The 20,751-nt window shown below is 42.0% G+C and overlaps 1 protein-coding gene across 1 annotated transcript; it reads right to left on the bottom strand.

The window, feature by feature from the left end:
• Nucleotides 1-1,091: 1,091 nt before the first annotated feature.
• On the bottom strand, nt 1,092-20,474 carry LOC307013483 (collagen alpha-4(VI) chain-like; the record flags this gene model as incomplete). Its single annotated transcript, XM_079640883.1, has 11 exons — nt 1,092-2,197; nt 7,717-7,799; nt 8,584-8,916; nt 13,561-14,139; nt 14,314-14,868; nt 15,844-16,404; nt 16,563-17,183; nt 18,096-18,665; nt 18,962-19,549; nt 20,223-20,255; nt 20,456-20,474. 11 exons carry the CDS (start codon nt 20,472-20,474, stop codon nt 2,102-2,104), a joined length of 4,038 nt encoding a protein of 1,345 aa, XP_079497009.1. The 3' UTR covers nt 1,092-2,101.
• Nucleotides 20,475-20,751: the final 277 nt, after the last annotated feature.

Raw genomic sequence — 20,751 nt, 5'->3', positions numbered from 1 at the left:
TGTGACCAGCGGGTCGTGCTGCCGTCCAGTCGCTCTCTGTGTTCATCAGTGTGAGGTCTATAGAAGGAGACAGACTCTCTCTGAGGACGTCTTGATTCTCTGTCCCTGCCTTTGTTCAAACTCTCCATTAAAGGAAAGGCAAAGAAAGGTTATTGATAAAGCATCATTCAACACGAGGCCATTCAAAGTGCTTTAAGAGCATCAAGAGACAGAGATATTAGAATATAGATTCAAGTGTCGCTCACTTCCCTGAGCTTCCTTTCTGAGGAAGTGATCATGAAGACGCTGATGGATCACAGATTAAAGAAACCGTTTCCTGTCTCCATGACGACCAGGGCGCCCTATCAGATTCAAGCTGTCAGTGTGAGCAACAACTTTTGAGTTCAGGTCTGAGGATGCCTTCAGGTACTTTATAATAATAATAATATTAATACATTTCATTTATATAGCACACTTTAGAAACAGCGTCATCTCAAGGTGCTTCACAAAGCTATCAGGAGAACAGAATAAAACTAATACAATAAAAAGATATTTTTATAAACTTTATAAACTCACACTCATTGGCCCGGACCATTTTCTGTGAAGAACGTTTTCAATGACCACACACTGTACACCCCCCCCCCCCCACACACACACACACACACGCACACGCACACGCACACGCACACACACTTCACGTTATATATTTTTTCAAACACTTCAGAAATCCTAAAGTGGTGTTAATCTGTGGAGATTATCCTGCTGATCAAACGTGTCAGTATTATAATTGTTTGTTTGACAGAGATGATTTGATGCAGTGATATCATTCTGTCATACCTAAAGCCTTGGAGTTTATCCTGTACATTTAACATTCTCACTTCTTCCCAACTAGGATAAACACTAAACAGACAAATCAGATGACTCTCAGAGTTTCATGGATTTTTCAAGAAGTTTTATTATTTTTTTGGGACATAGAAAACAACATGGAAACATGTATTACAGTGATCTTGATCATCTCTATTATTTTCTGAAGTTGTGTTCATGTTTAATTCAGATTATGCTAAATTCTACTAAAAATCATTCTGATCTGAGGAAAATCTTCAAGAAGAATATTCAACTAAATGCTTAATTGGTAAAAATCAGCAACCTAATATCAAAACCAAGCAGTCATCACGTCATAACCTCGATCAGGAAGCACAAAACTTAAAAGGCAAAACGAATAAAGCAGATTTCTTGTGAATAAAGCTGTGAAAAATTCCTTCACAAAATGTATCAAAATCTTCTGAAGGAAAATCATTTCTCGATTACAAAACTAATGACTTCGTAATAATGACAATCCAATTTAAGTTTAAGCACAACAATAATCTGAACACTTTGAAAAAAAACAAATTCTTAAGAAATGCTAAATATTTCTTTACCACATTATTATAAAATTAGGCATTTCTTGATTACGTAACAAAGCACATTACTTATTAAAAATTAAAATTATTGTTACAAAATTATGTAAATTCCAAGAAAAACATTGTTGCATCAAAAGTCTTATGAATTTGGGAACATTCTAGAATAAGCAGAATTCTTGAAAATATTTAAATTCTTACAAAATATAAACAATTCTTATCAAGTAACAAAATCCTGAACAATGAAAATGTATAACAAAGCCGAGCTCAGTAGATAAGAAAAAGAACACCAACCCTCAACGTGCTTGAGATCTACAAACCCAGCAGCAGATGGTGCTGTCACACATTCCTCCTGTTATCTCAGGATTCATTTTTCACCACATTTGAATCAAACATTGGGTATTAATATTTATTTTAGGGGGGATTTGCCTAATTTTAAATTACATATGTAACATTATTCAGCTGTTCATTCCCTAAGTGGGTCGGGTTAGTGTGTCTGTGGTTTCAAACTGCACTCACTGATTGGACTTTTCAAAAATAAAAAAAACTTAAAGATCTTCATCTTCAGTGGGAACCAATGGGCTTGGAGCTCACAGGAAGTCAGGAAACATGAAGCACTCACACATTGCTGGTGACTTTCAGAGTGAAAGCTCTATTTTATAACGTTGGTTAAAAGCTGTAAGAGCTGATGAACCCATGTGTGTGAGACGAGCTCCTTGGAGCTGCTACTCTGCTCCCTGAGCTCCTTCCTCTTCAGCAGGAACACCCAGGTCATCCAGCTCACTGTCCTCCTGTCGGCTCGGCCTCCGCCCCCTGGTGGCCTGGAGAGACATGACAGCACACAGTGAGACTTCCTGCATCACTCCTGTTCAATAACACACACTGTTTCATTCAGTCAGTGGAACAACAACATGTTTCAGTCCCTCATCATTCAGTCAGTAGAACAACAACATGTTTCAGTCCCTCATCATTCAGTCAGTGGAACAACAACATGTTTCAGTACCTCATCATTCAGTCAGTGGAACAACAACATGTTTCAGTCCCTCATCATTCAGTCAGTGGAACAACAACATGTTTCAGTACCTCATCATTCAGTCAGTGGAACAACAACAACATGTTTCAGTCCCTCATCATTCAGTCAGTGGAACAACAACATGTTTCAGTCCCTCATCATTCAGTCAGTAGAACAACAACATGTTTCAGTCCCTCATCATTCAGTCAGTGGAACAACAACATGTTTCAGTCCCTCATCATTCAGTCAGTGGAACAACAACATGTTTCAGTCCCTCATCATTCAGTCAGTGGAACAACAACATGTTTCAGTACCTCATCATTCAGTCAGTGGAACAACAACAACATGTTTCAGTCCCTCATCATTCAGTCAGTGGAACAACAACATGTTTCAGTCCCTCATCATTCAGTCAGTGGAACAACAACATGTTTCAGTACCTCATCATTCAGTCAGTGGAACAACAACAACATGTTTCAGTCCCTCATCATTCAGTCAGTGGAACAACAACATGTTTCAGTACCTCATCATTCAGTCAATGGAACAACAACATGTTTCAGTCCCTCATCATTCAGTCAGTGGAACAACAACATGTTTCAGTCCCTCATCATTCAGTCAGTGGAACAACAACATGTTTCAGTCCCTCATCATTCAGTCAGTGGAACAACAACATGTTTCAGTCCCTCATCATTCAGTCAGTGGAACAACAACATGTTTCAGTCCCTCATCATTCAGTCAGTGGAACAACAACATGTTTCAGTCCCTCATCATTCAGTCAGTGGAACAACAACATGTTTCAGTACCTCATCATTCAGTCAGTGGAACAACAACATGTTTCAGTACCTCATCATTCAGTCAGTGGAACAACAACATGTTTCAGTCCCTCATCATTCAGTCTGTGGAACAACAACATGTTTCAGTACCTCATCATTCAGTCAGTGGAACAACAACATGTTTCAGTCCCTCATCATTCAGTCTGTGGAACAACAACATGTTTCAGTCCCTCATCATTCAGTCTGTGGAACAACAACATGTTTCAGTACCTCATCATTCAGTCAGTGGAACAACAACATGTTTCAGTCCCTCATCATTCAGTCAGTGGAACAACAACATGTTTCAGTACCTCATCATTCAGTCTGTGGAACAACAACATGTTTCAGTACCTCATCATTCAGTCAGTGGAACAACAACATGTTTCAGTCCCTCATCATTCAGTCAGTGGAACAACAACATGTTTCAGTCCCTCATCATTCAGTCAGTGGAACAACAACAACATGTTTCAGTCCCTCATCATTCAGTCAGTGGAACAACAACATGTTTCAGTACCTCATCATTCAGTCAATGGAACAACAACATGTTTCAGTCCCTCATCATTCAGTCAGTGGAACAACAACATGTTTCAGTCCCTCATCATTCAGTCAGTGGAACAACAACATGTTTCAGTACCTCATCATTCAGTCAGTGGAACAACAACATGTTTCAGTCCCTCATCATTCAGTCAGTGGAACAACAACATGTTTCAGTCCCTCATCATTCAGTCAGTGGAACAACAACAACATGTTTCAGTCCCTCATCATTCAGTCAGTGGAACAACAACATGTTTCAGTCCCTCATCATTCAGTCAGTGGAACAACAACATGTTTCAGTCCCTCATCATTCAGTCAGTGGAACAACAACAACATGTTTCAGTACCTCATCATTCAGTCAGTGGAACAACAACATGTTTCAGTACCTCATCATTCAGTCAGTGGAACAACAACAACATGTTTCAGTCCCTCATCATTCAGTCAGTGGAACAACAACATGTTTCAGTACCTCATCATTCAGTCAGTGGAACAACAACATGTTTCAGTCCCTCATCATTCAGTCAGTGGAACAACAACATGTTTCAGTCCCTCATCATTCAGTCAGTGGAACAACAACATGTTTCAGTCCCTCATCATTCAGTCAGTGGAACAACAACATGTTTCAGTCCCTCATCATTCAGTCAGTGGAACAACAACATGTTTCAGTCCCTCATCATTCAGTCAGTGGAACAACAACAACATGTTTCAGTCCCTCATCATTCAGTCAGTGGAATAACAACATGTTTCAGTCCCTCATCATTCAGTCAGTGGAACAACAACAACATGTTTCAGTACCTCATCATTCAGTCAGTGGAACAACAACATGTTTCAGTACCTCATCATTCAGTCAGTGGAACAACAACATGTTTCAGTCCCTCATCATTCAGTCAGTGGAACAACAACATGTTTCAGTCCCTCATCATTCAGTCAGTGGAACAACAACATGTTTCAGTCCCTCATCATTCAGTCAGTGGAACAACAACATGTTTCAGTCCCTCATCATTCAGTCAGTGGAACAACAACATGTTTCAGTCCCTCATCATTCAGTCAGTGGAACAACAACATGTTTCAGTCCCTCATCATTCAGTCAGTGGAACAACAACAACATGTTTCAGTCCCTCATCATTCAGTCAGTGGAACAACAACATGTTTCAGTCCCTCATCATTCAGTCAGTGGAACAACAACATGTTTCAGTCCCTCATCATTCAGTCAGTGGAACAACAACATGTTTCAGTCCCTCATCATTCAGTCAGTGGAACAACAACAACATGTTTCAGTCCCTCATCATTCAGTCAGTGGAACAACAACATGTTTCAGTACCTCATCATTCAGTCAGTGGAACAACAACAACATGTTTCAGTACCTCATCATTCAGTCAGTGGAACAACAACATGTTTCAGTACCTCATCATTCAGTCAGTGGAACAACAACAACATGTTTCAGTCCCTCATCATTCAGTCAGTGGAACAACAACATGTTTCAGTACCTCATCATTCAGTCAGTGGAACAACAACATGTTTCAGTCCCTCATCATTCAGTCAGTGGAACAACAACAACATGTTTCAGTCCCTCATCATTCAGTCAGTGGAACAACAACAACATGTTTCAGTACCTCATCATTCAGTCAGTGGAACAACAACATGTTTCAGTCCCTCATCATTCAGTCAGTGGAACAACAACATGTTTCAGTCCCTCATCATTCAGTCAGTGGAACAACAACATGTTTCAGTCCCTCATCATTCAGTCAGTGGAACAACAACATGTTTCAGTCCCTCATCATTCAGTCAGTGGAACAACAACATGTTTCAGTCCCTCATCATTCAGTCAGTGGAACAACAACATGTTTCAGTACCTCATCATTCAGTCAGTGGAACAACAACATGTTTCAGTCCCTCATCATTCAGTCAGTGGAACAACAACATGTTTCCGTCCCTCATCATTCAGTCAGTGGAACAACAACATGTTTCAGTCCCTCATCATTCAGTCAGTGGAACAACAACATGTTTCAGTACCTCATCATTCAGTCAGTGGAACAACAACATGTTTCAGTCCCTCATCATTCAGTCAGTGGAACAACAACATGTTTCAGTCCCTCATCATTCAGTTAGTGGAACAACAACATGTTTCAGTCCCTCATCATTCAGTCAGTGGAACAACAACATGTTTCAGTACCTCATCATTCAGTCAGTGGAACAACAACATGTTTCAGTCCCTCATCATTCAGTCAGTGGAACAACAACATGTTTCCGTCCCTCATCATTCAGTCAGTGGAACAACAACATGTTTCAGTCCCTCATCATTCAGTCAGTGGAACAACAACATGTTTCAGTACCTCATCATTCAGTCAGTGGAACAACAACATGTTTCAGTACCTCATCATTCAGTCAGTGGAACAACAACATGTTTCAGTCCCTCATCATTCAGTCAGTGGAACAACAACATGTTTCAGTCCCTCATCATTCAGTCAGTGGAACAACAACATGTTTCAGTCCCTCATCATTCAGTCAGTGGAACAACAACATGTTTCAGTACCTCATCATTCAGTCAGTGGAACAACAACATGTTTCAGTCCCTCATCATTCAGTCAGAGGAACAACAACATGTTTCAGTACCTCATCATTCAGTCAGTGGAACAACAACATGTTTCAGTCTCTCATCATTCAGTCAGTGGAACAACAACATGTTTCCGTCCCTCATCATTCAGTCAGTGGAACAACAACATGTTTCAGTCCCTCATCATTCAGTCAGTGGAACAACAACATGTTTCAGTACCTCATCATTCAGTCAGTGGAACAACAACATGTTTCAGTCTCTCATCATTCAGTCAGTGGAACAACAACATGTTTCAGTACCTCATCATTCAGTCAGTGGAACAACAACATGTTTCAGTCCCTCATCATTCAGTCAGAGGAACAACAACATGTTTCAGTCTCTCATCATTCAGTCAGTGGAACAACAACATGTTTCCGTCCCTCATCATTCAGTCAGTGGAACAACAACATGTTTCAGTCCCTCATCATTCAGTCAGTGGAACAACAACATGTTTCAGTACCTCATCATTCAGTCAGTGGAACAACAACATGTTTCCGTACCTCATCATTCAGTCAGTGGAACAACAACATGTTTCAGTCCCTCATCATTCAGTCAGTGGAACAACAACATGTTTCAGTCCCTCATCATTCAGTCAGTGGAACAACAACATGTTTCAGTACCTCATCATTCAGTCAGTGGAACAACAACATGTTTCAGTCCCTCATCATTCAGTCAGTGGAACAACAACATGTTTCAGTCCCTCATCATTCAGTCAGTGGAACAACAACATGTTTCAGTACCTCATCATTCAGTCAGTGGAACAACAACAACATGTTTCAGTCCCTCATCATTCAGTCAGTGGAACAACAACATGTTTCAGTACCTCATCATTCAGTCAGTGGAACAACAACATGTTTCAGTACCTCATCATTCAGTCAGTGGAACAACAACATGTTTCAGTACCTCATCATTCAGTCAGTGGAACAACAACAACATGTTTCAGTCCCTCATCATTCAGTCAGTGGAACAACAACAACATGTTTCAGTCCCTCATCATTCAGTCAGTGGAACAACAACATGTTTCAGTCCCTCATCATTCAGTCAGTGGAACAACAACATGTTTCAGTCCCTCATCATTCAGTCAGTGGAACAACAACATGTTTCAGTCCCTCATCATTCAGTCAGTGGAACAACAACATGTTTCAGTACCTCATCATTCAGTCAGTGGAACAACAACATGTTTCAGTCCCTCATCATTCAGTCAGTGGAACAACAACATGTTTCAGTCCCTCATCATTCAGTCAGTGGAACAACAACATGTTTCAGTCCCTCATCATTCAGTCAGTGGAACAACAACATGTTTCAGTCCCTCATCATTCAGTCAGTGGAACAACAACATGTTTCAGTACCTCATCATTCAGTCAGTGGTGGAACAACAACATGTTTCCGTACCTTGCAGTAGAAGTAAAGTCCGACGATCCCCAGCAGCTGAGTCAGCGGCAGGACGACGGCTCGGATGATAAAAGGTTCTGGATCTGATCGAACACAAGGAGAGCATCACATCAAGAGTCAGCAAACACACAGAGACCTGAACCCACTTCAGCATGGAGACTCCTCTCTACAGTTATATTACAATAAACTACATCTTCTTAAGATCTTCATTCAAGCCCAACCCTTTCTCCTGTTCATACCAGACAGTAGGACTGTAGGGAGAAGCTGCTAGCTGTATCTGTTGAACAGTCAGTACTCATGGCAATACTCCAATGTAAACTACAGCTGACTGGAGAAACACTAGTGTGGAAACAGATGCAGGGAAGATCAAATAAGAGAGATAAAAGACACAGAATGAAAGATGTAATGAAGCGATACGGCATGCAGGAGGCGTGAGCAGTCCATCAGAGACCTGCTGACTTCTGGAGGGACTTCAGACTGTAAGATAACAGGCTTACAACATTTGTTTTAAAGGTGTCTGTTCTCTATAAACGGTTTGTATAGGATCACTTATAAATCCCTGATCACAGCTGGGAACAGGAAGTCAGGTTCACTGGTTACCAGTAGCTGCCTGCTCCAGGGCTCTTGTACTGGTCTACCAGTGGTTCTACTGAAACTGGCTGATCTGAAGCTGATGTAGATGCAGGGCTCTTGCTGTTCTGGATTCATGTCTTCACGGTTCATTGCACTTATTGTACGTTGCTCTGGAAAGCTACATGTGATGTAAGGGTGTGACTGCTTCAGGGCTCACAGTAAAACACTCAGTCCTCACCAGCGTTCTCCTGGGGAGCATCACGCTCTGTCCTACAGTAAACTCTAACAGCTCACCTGTGACGGTGACGGAGAGCAGACGGCTCTCAGAGGAGAAGTCGTGAGAAAAAGCAAAGACGTGATAAACACAGCTGTAGCTTCCCTGGTGGGCGGGCTCTGCAACCGGGAACAGGAAGTGGGCAGTGTGATTGACAGCTGGCTCTGAGTTGGAGTTGTTTGCTGAGTTGATGGAGGTGAAGTTGAGCTGGAAGGAGCCTCCTCGGTACTGAGGCTGTATGGAGCAACTGATGGTGAAGGCGGAGCCTCTGAACACCTGGAACCCCTGCTGCTGGGCCCCGGAGACCCCGTACATCGAGGAGGAAACATAGATGTTGGGTTGAAACAGCAGATCTGTCAACACAGAGAGAAAGGACAAAAATACCTCTGAAAAAATATCTGTTTTCAGGGACAAAGAGACAGATGTCGGAGATTTAATAGTTACTTAAAAAATCTTAAAGTATTGTTAATATGGGGAGATTGTCCTTCTGAATTTTTTTGACACAGAGATTATTCTCTGCAAATAATCCAAACTCACATGCAGAAATCGCATTGGACCAGGGAGATGCTGCCTTCAGGGTCCAACACAGAAATACCACATCCCTGCACAAATGTATAACATGTACACCTTTTTTAATATGTAACCTATAATAAATGGTATCCTTAAGTTTTGTAATTTTTCGGAAAGGCGGCATTTTGATGTTTAGGAAGTGACCATTTAAAAAGAGGAATTAAACACAAGTTGTCCTGGTGTTATCACCCCATTGCAAAAATCTCCTGTCACAAATTGGGTCTTACGACCTATATGTACTGATTCTTTGTTGTGTATCTATAAAAGGCTTTATGTTACTTAATAATAATGACGAAAACGTAATGGGCAGACTTCACAGTAATTACAATAAAAATGTAGCTCAAGCATTTATGCAACTTGATTTGAAGCGTGTGTGTGTGTGAGGGGCAGCACCGTGTGTGTGTGTGTGTGTGTGTGTGTGTGTGTGTGTGTGTGTGTGTGTGTGTGTGTGTGTAGGGTGACCAGGTGTCCCGGGACTGCACAAACAGCATTTTTATTATTTGTCCCGCGTCCCACAAATTGAGACTATGTCCCACATTTGAGTGTTGCGCTGCCAGGCAACATCACAGAGGTCCCCCCCCCCCCCCCCCGTTGACAGTTCACGAGCGCGTCCATAGTGTCTCCCGTCCACCCGCTAATGTCCGTACCCATCGATTCTGTGTCACCTCACGATGCGAATAGATGGGATATATAATAGGGTTTTATGAGTGAGTTTCGGTGCAGTAATCTGTTAGCTTTTTTCGCTCATTGCTAATTCAGAGGCTCAGCGTTAGCATTGTGGGGGGTTTTTTGAAAAAAAAAAAAAAAAAGATCAGTTAGATGATTTTCTTCCCGTTACATGGATATAAAACATTCATAGTTTATTAAATGTTAAGATGCCCTCAGACACTGTTTCTTGCAAGATGTTGCGGGAGGGCCCCGGTACCAGGGTCTCTCGGGCTTAACAGGTTACAGGCTTTCCCGATATAAAATATGTGTTTGTAGATTAAAATATGTTGTTTTATTTGTATCTCGAGACCTACATTTATTTATATTGCTACCTCCAGGTTGAGAACCACTGACCTACAACACTGAATTGTACCGTGGTTTAAGGTTTCTGTGGCCCTTACCGGTCATTGCCACTGTGAACACCATCTACATTCCCAACTTAACTTATGAATGCAATCCCAAATTGCTCGACAGACATAACTGGCTGATATTTGCCTTAAATGCTGGCAGATATACTTTGGGTAATTTTAGGTTTTTTCATTTATATATGATTAACAGACGATCCTCAACCTTATCATTTTACTGTATTCACCTCATGCCTTGTCAACTCGAGGTGGGACCAAGTCATTGTTTTGCAAGTCCGAGTCAAGTCTCAAGTCTTTGCGCTCAAGTCCGAGTCAAGTCTCAAGTCTTTGCGCTCAAGTCCGAGTCAAGTCTCAAGTCAAGATGGGCAAGTTCAAGTCAAGTCCAAGTCCTAAACTTTGACAAAACGAGTCTTAAACAAGTGCTTATGTGCTTTTCAACAAATGTAATGACATCCATCAACAGAATAACACTTAATGATCAAACTGCTCTTTATTAGTCACATTAATAATGGAATAATCCATTTTCTCTCTGCTGGTAAAGTAACGTGTTTTCTTCTATTTTAACCTCTTAAGCCCCGAGCCTGTTTTTCAGGTCTCAGGCTCGAAAATGACATTCCCAGAACAAATGAACATATTTTCCCTTCTACAAGGGTTAAATTAATAATCTCTTTTCTCAAAGCAAGGTTACACCTGTGAGTTGGATGTAGAAGTGTCAGAATCAATATAGATGGTTTTATTTTAAAGTAAATTCAGATTGAACAAAAAATGTAAATTATGGTGTCTGTCCAAAAACAAAAATATTACTTATAGTGAAAACCACCCTTGAATGATGGGATGGTAGACTCAAAGCTTTAGTAATCCAAACTACAACATATAATAAGTACCCTGTATAAAGATTGATGCAAAACAAGTGAAATTTGACCTTTTTAAGAGAGATTTAGCAAAATAACGACCACTTCTGGGGTCATTTGGGTGGATTTTCCATAACTCTGGCCCCCCTTGCTTGATTTTGCTGATTGACATCTCTTTCTAACCGTCCGAGCCAATGGAATCGAGGGGAACTCCCACATACTCCTTATTTGGTAATGTGTGTGTGTGAGACTGACGCATAGCTAAAACCGGAAGCTGCGATAACTCTGGTGGTTACCATTAGCAGCTAACTTTTACTCTCCGATTTTTACATAAAAATTAAATTATGGATTATAAATATTTTTTTCAAATCCACAGAAACATTATCACCCTATGGATTAACCGATTCAGCTGCGTTTTTTCTCATTTTAATGCCATTGAACACGTCTTTTGATCAGATTAACAACTACGGTGAGACGATCTCCCGTAAAAGCTCCGTAAAGGTACGTGTTCTGATGTTTGTGTTTGCTTCCCCTGTCGCGAGTTCGGATCACTCAGTGATGATACTATACCTAAATAATCTGTGGAACCTCAGCTTTAATCGGATATCTTGTATGTGCAGCTACGATAAGTAATAAGGGTATTTTTTATCTTGAGTTCTGTGCCAAAGTGCGTTAGCATTTTTCGCGCAGGGGTCATTTAGATGCTTCTTATGAGACTTGTTTTGGTAAAAATGGTTTGTATCGTCAGTTAGCTGAGATTCTTCCCGTTAATCTGGTATAACACATTAATAGGTTCTTAAATATTAAGATGCCCTGAGACACAGTGTCGTGAAAACAAAAAAGAAAAAGCCCCCGCCGAGGGGGGCTTTGGGGCTTAACTTAAGAGGGATCAGTAAGGTAAGGCTACCGTGACGGTTTGATTCAGAAGGAGTTTCATGTATAAGATCCCTGATGTTGAGGTGACCAGAATGTTTATTTCCACTGTGTACAAATGTTATAAGGGACCCAGCATCTATCTTTATGCCAGGGATAATGTGCAGCGAGGCGGTCTCTATGGGGGAAAGAACACCTGAGTCTAGATCCCTCTGCAGGTGGTACTTTAAGTATATTTTAATGATAATACTTTTCTACTTTCACTTGAGGAACATTTTGAATGCAGGACTTTTTATTGTAACAGAGTATTCCTACACTCTGGTACTTTTACTCAAGTACAAGATCTGAACTTCTCCCACCTCTGACAATAAATCCTGAGTGGTTACCAAAGAGAAACCCTGCTCTGAAGGTTATTTTCATTTTACAAATCGTGCACTCAGCTTTTCTTTCTCCAATATCATTGAAATGCAGCCAGATGCTGCTTCTTTTTTCGGTTTTCGCTAATTTCTTGACTTTTTCCGACGCGCTTGCATTTAAATCCGGCTCCCCGTCTCCCCGTCTCCCCGTCGCTCTGTAGCTGTCCTGTACCACTACACCCGCTGTCTTTGGAGCGTCTGCCCCCCACCCTTCTTTCACATAATGATATGATCCTAGTGTGTCCTCGCATATGATTGGCCGCATGGTGGCCCAGCTAAATAAAGTGCCGCCCCTCCCTGCATGGATTCTCAGCAAGAGTTGGAGCGGCTGAAGATGCTGCTCTCCCCGACTGGAGTCTGCTCTTCTAGCCGCATCTCGCGATCGGCGTGTTGGAGACCTCTGAATTAAAGTATGAAGTCACCTCAAGTCAGAAGGCTCAAGTCCAAGTCAAGTCCCGAGTCATTGGTGTTCAAGTCCAAGACGAGTCGCAAGTGTTTTGTGATTTTGTCAAGTCGAGTCCAAAGTCATCAAATTGGTGACTCGAGTCTGACTCGAGTCCAAGTCATGTGACTCGAGTCCAAACCTCTGGCTCTAGGGTACTTCTACATTGCTTTATTATGACTTGGTACTTCAGTTCTGGGAATAATTTATATTACTTTGCATAGCGTCGCCACCTTTATAGACCTTTACTTGCCAAAAAAACAGTTTGTAAGCTTTTGAATGACTTAATATTAAGTTCTAACGGTTTTTCAGGCGAGAAAAAAAAACTACTTTGATGATGAGTATGTAATTACTTTATCCAAAAAACCTATATTTGAGAATTTACGGCAATGTTTGGAGGTGTGAGGAGCTGCTGGCTGTATGGGAGGGCCCGGTCTGCTTAACACCACACTGACAGGTTAATTGAGTTGGGTCTCTTGGTATAACTTAGCTGATACTGTATGTTTAAGTTATTTTAGTAGCTCCTCATAGCAGGGGCCACATTGAAAAATTCTAAATACATTATAAATCTGCAAGGTAATTAAAGGCTGTAAGATGAATGTATTAAATTGTTAAGTATAATATTTCCCAGTGGTTTATAATAGAGTAGAAGTAGAAAGTAGAAAAAAAGTAATTAACACTAAAAAAGCACTTAAGTAAATTAACTCAAATTTGTACTTAATTAGGGAGTTAAGGTACTTAGTTACTTTCTATAACCGCACATGCCTCTTACCTTGCTTGGTGATGTCACAGAGGACTTGAGTAATGTTCTTGTACAGAGTCTCCAGGGCCTTAAAGTTATCCACGTGGAAAACTTTGGAGGAGTCGTGCCCGGCCATGATCTCCAGCTGTGTCGTGTTGGCTCCTTCAACTCCGATACTGAAGACGCTGATCCAGTTTTCCCGCAGAGCCACGGACGGCGCTACCAGACTGTGGCGATCTGTGGCATCCCCGTCCGTGATCACCATGAGGATCTGAGGCACGTTGAGTTCCGCCCGGCCGCCATTGTCTTTGTTGAAGAACGGTAAAGAGTACGCCAAAGCCTTGCTGGTGTAGGTGTCTCCGTACGGGGACTTCAGCTCTTGAATTGCTCTGAGGACCTCTCGTTTGGAGCTGTACTGTTTCAGAGTGAACACAGAGTTGGGGTCGGTGGAGTAGAGGATGACCCCGAAGCGCGTGAGGTCCTTGCCGACGATGGTTTGAATCACCATGGACGACATGAACTTCTGCATGCTTCTGAACTTCTCCAGGGTTATGCTCGTGGAGCCGTCCACCAGGAAAATAATGTCAGCTTGTTCTGTCTTCTTACAATCTGTCAGGAAGTAGAAACACAAAACGGGTCAAAAAGCATGTAAAAGGAACATTGAAGAACTACTTAGGTTATAGTGAACAGATTAATGATGTTCTTTGGTGTATTTTGGATGCTTTCTTCCATGTTATGGAAGCCAAATATGACCCGAGATTATCTGCTATTGTGTTGTCCTACCTGTGTTTGTACAGAGCTCCAAGGCCAACTCGGTCTCCAAGTCCTTCAGAGCATCAAAATCCCTTTCAGTGTACGTCCTTTTTGCTGAGCCGCTGATCTCCAGCAGTTGGGTCGTTTTGGCGTCCATCACTCCGATGGCGTAGATCTCCACTCCTTTGTTCCTCAGAGCCACGGCGGGTTCTTTGACCTCGTCTTGTGCCTCGCCGTCTGTAATCACTATCAGCGTCTGCCTCATGCCAGGACGCCCTCCTCTCAGCCCGTCAAAGTACTGCGACACATCCGTGATGGCTTCCCCTGTGAGTGTGCCTCCGCCAACCTGCTGCATCGCTGTGATGGCGTTCAGCATTTGTTCCTTGCTGTAGTGTTGGTTGAGGGGGAACGCTAGTCGTTGGATGGTGCTGAACTGCACGACGCCAACATGCACGTTGTCCTGCGCGACGACGGACTTGGTGATGACAGATTTCATGAAGTCTTTCATTTTCTCGTAGTCTTGTGGGTCGATGCTTCCAGAGCTGTCAATCAGGAAGAGGAGGTCGCCCGGTTTATCACTGCAAGCTGTGGACACATTTGCATAGACATGTTCGTGTTTGTTTTTCCTGGTTGTGGGACATTTAAGGCTCGTACAAACTCTCTGCTTTTTGGAATAGAGAACCACATTTTCGCAACTATTTGAAGGCAGACATATTTCAATTATATTTGTTGGTCTACCGATTTCTGTTGTTTGTTGTCTTGTCTCTGTTTGTATTCTGACTAGTTTTGACCAACGTCCATTTCTTTCTGCCGCAGCTTTCATTTAAATATAACAACTATTTGAATCTTACACTGCACTTTATTTGTATTCTTATATTGTATAACCTTCTTATTCTTCTTGGCTGTAAATTACTGTTTTTGTAAATGTCATTTTATAATGAGTTTTTGTTGCACTTCATCTTAAATCCATTAATGCTTAATATTTTTCTAAATTCTTTGAATTGCTTTGTGTTGAAATGTATCTGTACAAATAAACTTGCCTTTATATCATATATGTATTTGACAATGACATATATACAGTTTATATTTATATCATTGTCAGACTTATATCCGATTGGGTTCTTAGTTTGATTCTTAGTTGATGTAACAGATACCTTATGCGTCATACAGATGGTAGCTAGCTAGGATGTGCATCTGGAAAACAATGGATCCAGTACCTGCACCTCCAGTCCAGCGGTCAGATATAGCTGCAACCAAAAGCTTTCTATTCAATTAGGTAATCACCAACTAATTTGATAATCAAGAAATCAATAACATTTCTGTCACTAAGGTGAATATCTTTGGCTTTTGAACTGATCAAGTAAGACCTTTCAAGACAGCACCTTTGATTTTGAGAAACTGGGATGGACACTTTTTTAATATTTCTGAAGTTCTAGAAGTCAAATATAGTGTAAAGCCGAATTGATTAAGCTGGAATATAATAGGCAAATTATTGTGTGTTACTTTTAACAGCCACATTTACAGAAGCGCATTTTTAAACCCTCGTCCAATTTTTCTTACCCTCTGTAGAACAGATGTCGGTGATGATGTCGTCCTTGATTGGAGTCAGAGCGTCAAAATGATTGGCAAAGAAAGTCCTCTTGGGGTCGCCGGCGATCTCTAGCAGCTGGACTGGATCTGCACTTTTCACCCCGATGGCGTATACAGTGACTCCCTGCGCCCTCACCTGTTCTGCAGGAACCTTCACCTCATCAGCGGACTTTCCATCAGTGATCACCACCAGGTACTCTGGGACTTCGTGACCACGCGTGACCAACGCTCGATTATAGTGTGGGACCATGGAAGTCAGTGCTCTCCCTGTTTCTGTCCCGCCTCCTATTTGTCTAATTGCCTCTACGGCATTCTCCAAACTCTTCACATCTGAGTGTGCTGTCAGATCAAACTCTAAATCTGGGGAATGTGCGTATTTCACAACCCCTATGCGGACATGTTGTGGACCAATGTTGAAGGTATTTAGAAACTCAATCATGAACTTCTTCATGTCCTTGAAGTCGTTGGGGTAAATGCTTCCTGACTCATCAATGAGGAAGAAGATGTCTGCTTCCTCCTTTTGCATGCAGCCTGGAAAAGGAAAAATATTGAGTTATTCACCCAATGAATGAATTACTGCTACATTGACTTAACTTACCTAAAACACATACTTGTAATGTTCATGGTGGGATGAACTTATTAAAGCTCAGCATGATGTGATGTAATGTGTTTAAATCAGTGGTTCGCACCTTCTTTGATGGCGTTTCCTCTTGAACTGACAGATATTGCTGACCGGAGGATGTTTTGGCACAGACTTTTCTGCAGGCTCTGCTCCAGAGATTTCAGCTTGGCAAAACTGTCCACGATGAACTTGTGTTTATTCGTAGGATAAGACGCCATCTCCACCAGCTGGGCACGGTTGGCATCTTTGACTCCTACGGCGTAAACAGTGACACCGGCCCGACGAAGGTCAGCCGCCGGCGTGCTCACGCTGTGCTGCGATTCCCCGTCTGTGATCACCACCGCCACCTGCTGGACACCGGAATCCTTCCTGCTTCCTTTTTGCTTGATGAAGACCTTCTCCAGGGCGAACTTCAGGGCCTCTCTAGTTTGTGTGCCGCCTCCACGATAGGGCAGGATCTTGATGTACTTCAGCAATTCGTCCTTGTTTTTGAAGGTGTTGAGGTAGACCTGTTCGGTGGTTATTTCGTTGTACATCACGATGCCCACTCGCACTCTGGATCGACTGACTTCCAGGCCTTTCACAATCGAGTGCAGGAAACTGCGCACGAGCTGGAAGTTGGGGGCTCCTATACTTCCAGACCCATCGACGATGAACACAATGTCGGCCAGTTTGGCTGCTTTGCAATCTGTGGAAAGGGCGTGCATTATCATAGAATAATTATCACCAAATAACCGTTTACCAACATTCAAATGAAAAAGACAGACTCAGACGTGGAATACTTATTGCTTTTAACTTTGTTGACTTCTTATTGCTATACTATAATAATTGTTTTACAACAGTTCTTCCAATAATAGATTCAGATATACTGCATATATCTTTTCAGAGGAATTTGTAATTTTCCATTTTGGACCTTATATATTTCTTGTAAACTTTAGTTTATGTAATAAGAGTTTGCTTTAAATATATTAGTATATTTGATCTTATTTGACATCGTACTTTCTCTTACTGTGTTTATGTATTCACTATTATAGACCAAAGCGAATTCTTTGTGTCTGAACATAGCACAAGTACATTTATTTAATATTGAAAACTTGCAACGCACAAATTCATAAAGGACATCTCAAACTAAAGTTACTTTAAATGTGTAATGTTTGAATTCATGTTATTACCATCTAAGGCAAGATCTGTTTTGTTGATGCATCAGTTGAAAGTACACTGTCAAAGCTCGCAATGTAATCAAACTGGTTTACTCATTTGTCAGAAACACGTATCAGAGATCTTTTGATTGCGTTTCTTTAAGGCGTTTGTTTTCACTTATTTTAAATACCTGCTCTTGCTTCGTATTTCTCTTGAAACAGGAGGATTTTAATTTGTATCTTTGTTTCTCATAGCTTTTTAAATTATTATTGTGAAATGTTTTGAGAGCCCCCCTGAAACAAGATAGCTAAATTAAAGGGGCTTATTCTTGAAATTCTTTCTTCATTCAGCATATGGAAAGAGACCGACAGTGAATCAATTGTTGTAAAATGCATTTTCAAAGGTGCCATAAGAACATTATAAATGACAGTAATATTCAGTCATAGCATCATTTCATTACCTCCAGTGAGAGCAGTCTCCCCTTCCTCTCTTTCGAAAGCAGCCCTCATTGTGGGTACAATGTTGGTGACGGACTGGTATATGTACGGTGGAGTGGCAACAATTCTCATTTCCTGCATTGATGCCCCGAGGCTCAACCCAACCACGGTTATTCCAGAAGATTTGATCAGGCGGGACTCCCTATACACGGGATCATCAGAGTCTTTCCCACTTATAACCACCAGGAACGGTCGGTAGCCTTGTTCCGCACGGCTTCCTGCATCACTCGTGAAGAGGTTGGTGCTGGCGTACATCAGCGCTTTGCCCAGATTACGAGGCTCGTTGGGTTGCAGTTTACGCTGGCGGAAACGCTTCACATCATTGAGCGTCTCGTTTTTGGTTTGGTGGGCATTAAGAAGATGTTCCACCTTGACCTCCTGACCGTACTGAGCCCAGCCCAGGCGGTAGGCGGACGCTCCGATGTTAAGCTGATTGGCGAGTCGGGTAAGGATGCTCCTGATCTGCTGAAACTCTGCTGTAGTCACGCCACTGTCCACCAGGAAGAAGATGTCTGCAAACCTTTCTGCCAAGGCTGAGAGAAAACACAGGAACAAGAACAGTGAGAGATCTGCTGTTAGTGTGCTCTGTATAGAATACAAATAAGCAACGCTTGATCGCCTAAATTACTTTAAATTGACCATCATTTTAAAAATGTACTTCATTGAAGAAGAACATAAACTCATTAGGAACATATTTACTGAGATAACAGATTGAGAGTTAATGTTATTTACTTACTTTTCAGACCTAGACTATGCTGCTTATTGGCTGGTTGTTTTCTTATGAATATTGTGTTTGCAAGATAAATAACTTTGTAATCCTTTGCCTTACCTTGCTTCTGATCCTCCACTGAGATGCACACAGTTTTCAGCAGACTGTCTTTCAGCGTCTGCAGAGCCGCGTAGTTACTGATGGAGGACAGGAAGCGCTTTGGAGGCCGGTTGGCGATGAACTCGAGCTCCTTCAGGTTGGCTGCTCCCACCCCGATGGCAAACACGATGACTCCCTGCTGCCTCAGGCGCTGGGCGGGTGCGATCACATCGTCCGTGGAGTCTCCGACCGTGATAACCACAGCGATCTGAGGCACCCTTTGGCCGGCTCTGCTCCCTGCTTCCTCCGTGAAATACTGCGTCTGGAGGAAGTCGATGGCCTTGCCTGTTTCTGTGCCTCCTGTTCGGTATTGAAATGTGTCCACCGCCTCCAGCAGGGATGTCTTGTCCATGTGATCCTTCAGCAGGAACTCCTGGTAGTTTTCATCGCTGTACTGAGCCAGGCCGATACGAAACTTGTCGGGCCCGATGTCGAGTCCTGTGACGACACTTCGGAGAAACTTTCGCACCTCCTGGAAGTTACTGATCCCGATGCTGGAGGATCCGTCCACCAGAAAGACCATGTCCGCCACGTTGGCTTTGGCACATTCTGGACAGGAGGGAGAACAAAACTAGGATTGTGAAGAAAAGGAAGGGAAGCCAAACAAATGGAAGTGCGCTGCTCTCCTGCACAGCGTGTCTCGGTAGGCTCCATTCTTTTATTTCTTTCTGTTTGTGTAAATATTGTCTAAACTTTATTGCGTATGTTTGAAATGTCCTTGTGCACGACTATGCTCTTTATTCTGTGACTTATATTTCTAAATGGGAACCACATCTGGTACTGCAACACAGCCTCTTATGTCAACACCAAGCAACTTATGCTGTTTGAAAGGAGGAGGGGCATTCAGGATGGCCTACACTAGTGCAATACATACATTACATACAGGGCTGCCTCTGGCCAAACTGGGGTCCTACGCCAATTCTTTAGAAAACAATGAGATAATTGAGCATTCAAAGTCTTTATTATTTTGGATGAGGATTATTACATATATTATAACTTTATCACAAAAACGAATTAAACTTCCTTTGTTAAATGTGATCTAGCAGAGGGTATCTTTCAATATTAATCATAAATGCTACATTTATTCTTAGGAGTTAAGAAACAGAAAATATATATATTTTAGGGATTTCATTTCCTATTTTCTTTTCGACCCCAATCATGTAAAATGTGAACAAAATACAAGCGTTAAAGAGTAACAGGGTGAATAAACTGAGCACGTTACCTGTTGAGTTGTGTTCTCCTTCAGCCTGGAGTCCTGAGGAGAAACCAGAAGATAAGATAAACAGAGTTTCCTATCATCTCAGGAACACGTCAGTGAACTCACTCTGGAGTCATTCCACCAGTTCACTCTAGCTGAGAAGAACACGTTCACACAGAGAAGTCACATATTCAGAGTTAAAGCAACCGTTCACTTTAGAGAATATGCTCCTTCAGTTCAAATGAGTCATGGTGCACCATCATCACACTGAAACATGTTCTACAGCAACAATTACATCAGGAGGAACCACAGAGGATGCTGCCAGTTCCCACCTTCTGCTGTCACCTGAACGCCTCACTCCCCTATCACTAACTGCAGACATTAACTAACTGAAAGAGATGCTGCCAGTTCCCACCTTCTGCTGTCACCTGAACGCCTCACTCCCCTATCACTAACTGCAGACATTAACTAACTGAAAGAGATGCTGCCAGTTCCCACCTTCTGCTGTCACCTGAACGCCTCACTCCCCTATCACTAACTGCAGACATTAACT

This window comes from Notothenia rossii, assembly GCF_949606895.1.
Source record: "Notothenia rossii genome assembly, chromosome: 7".
Taxonomy (NCBI): domain Eukaryota; kingdom Metazoa; phylum Chordata; class Actinopteri; order Perciformes; family Nototheniidae; genus Notothenia; species Notothenia rossii.
Note: the sequence above shows the minus strand (reverse complement) of the source record. Positions and strands in the feature narration are given on the sequence as shown.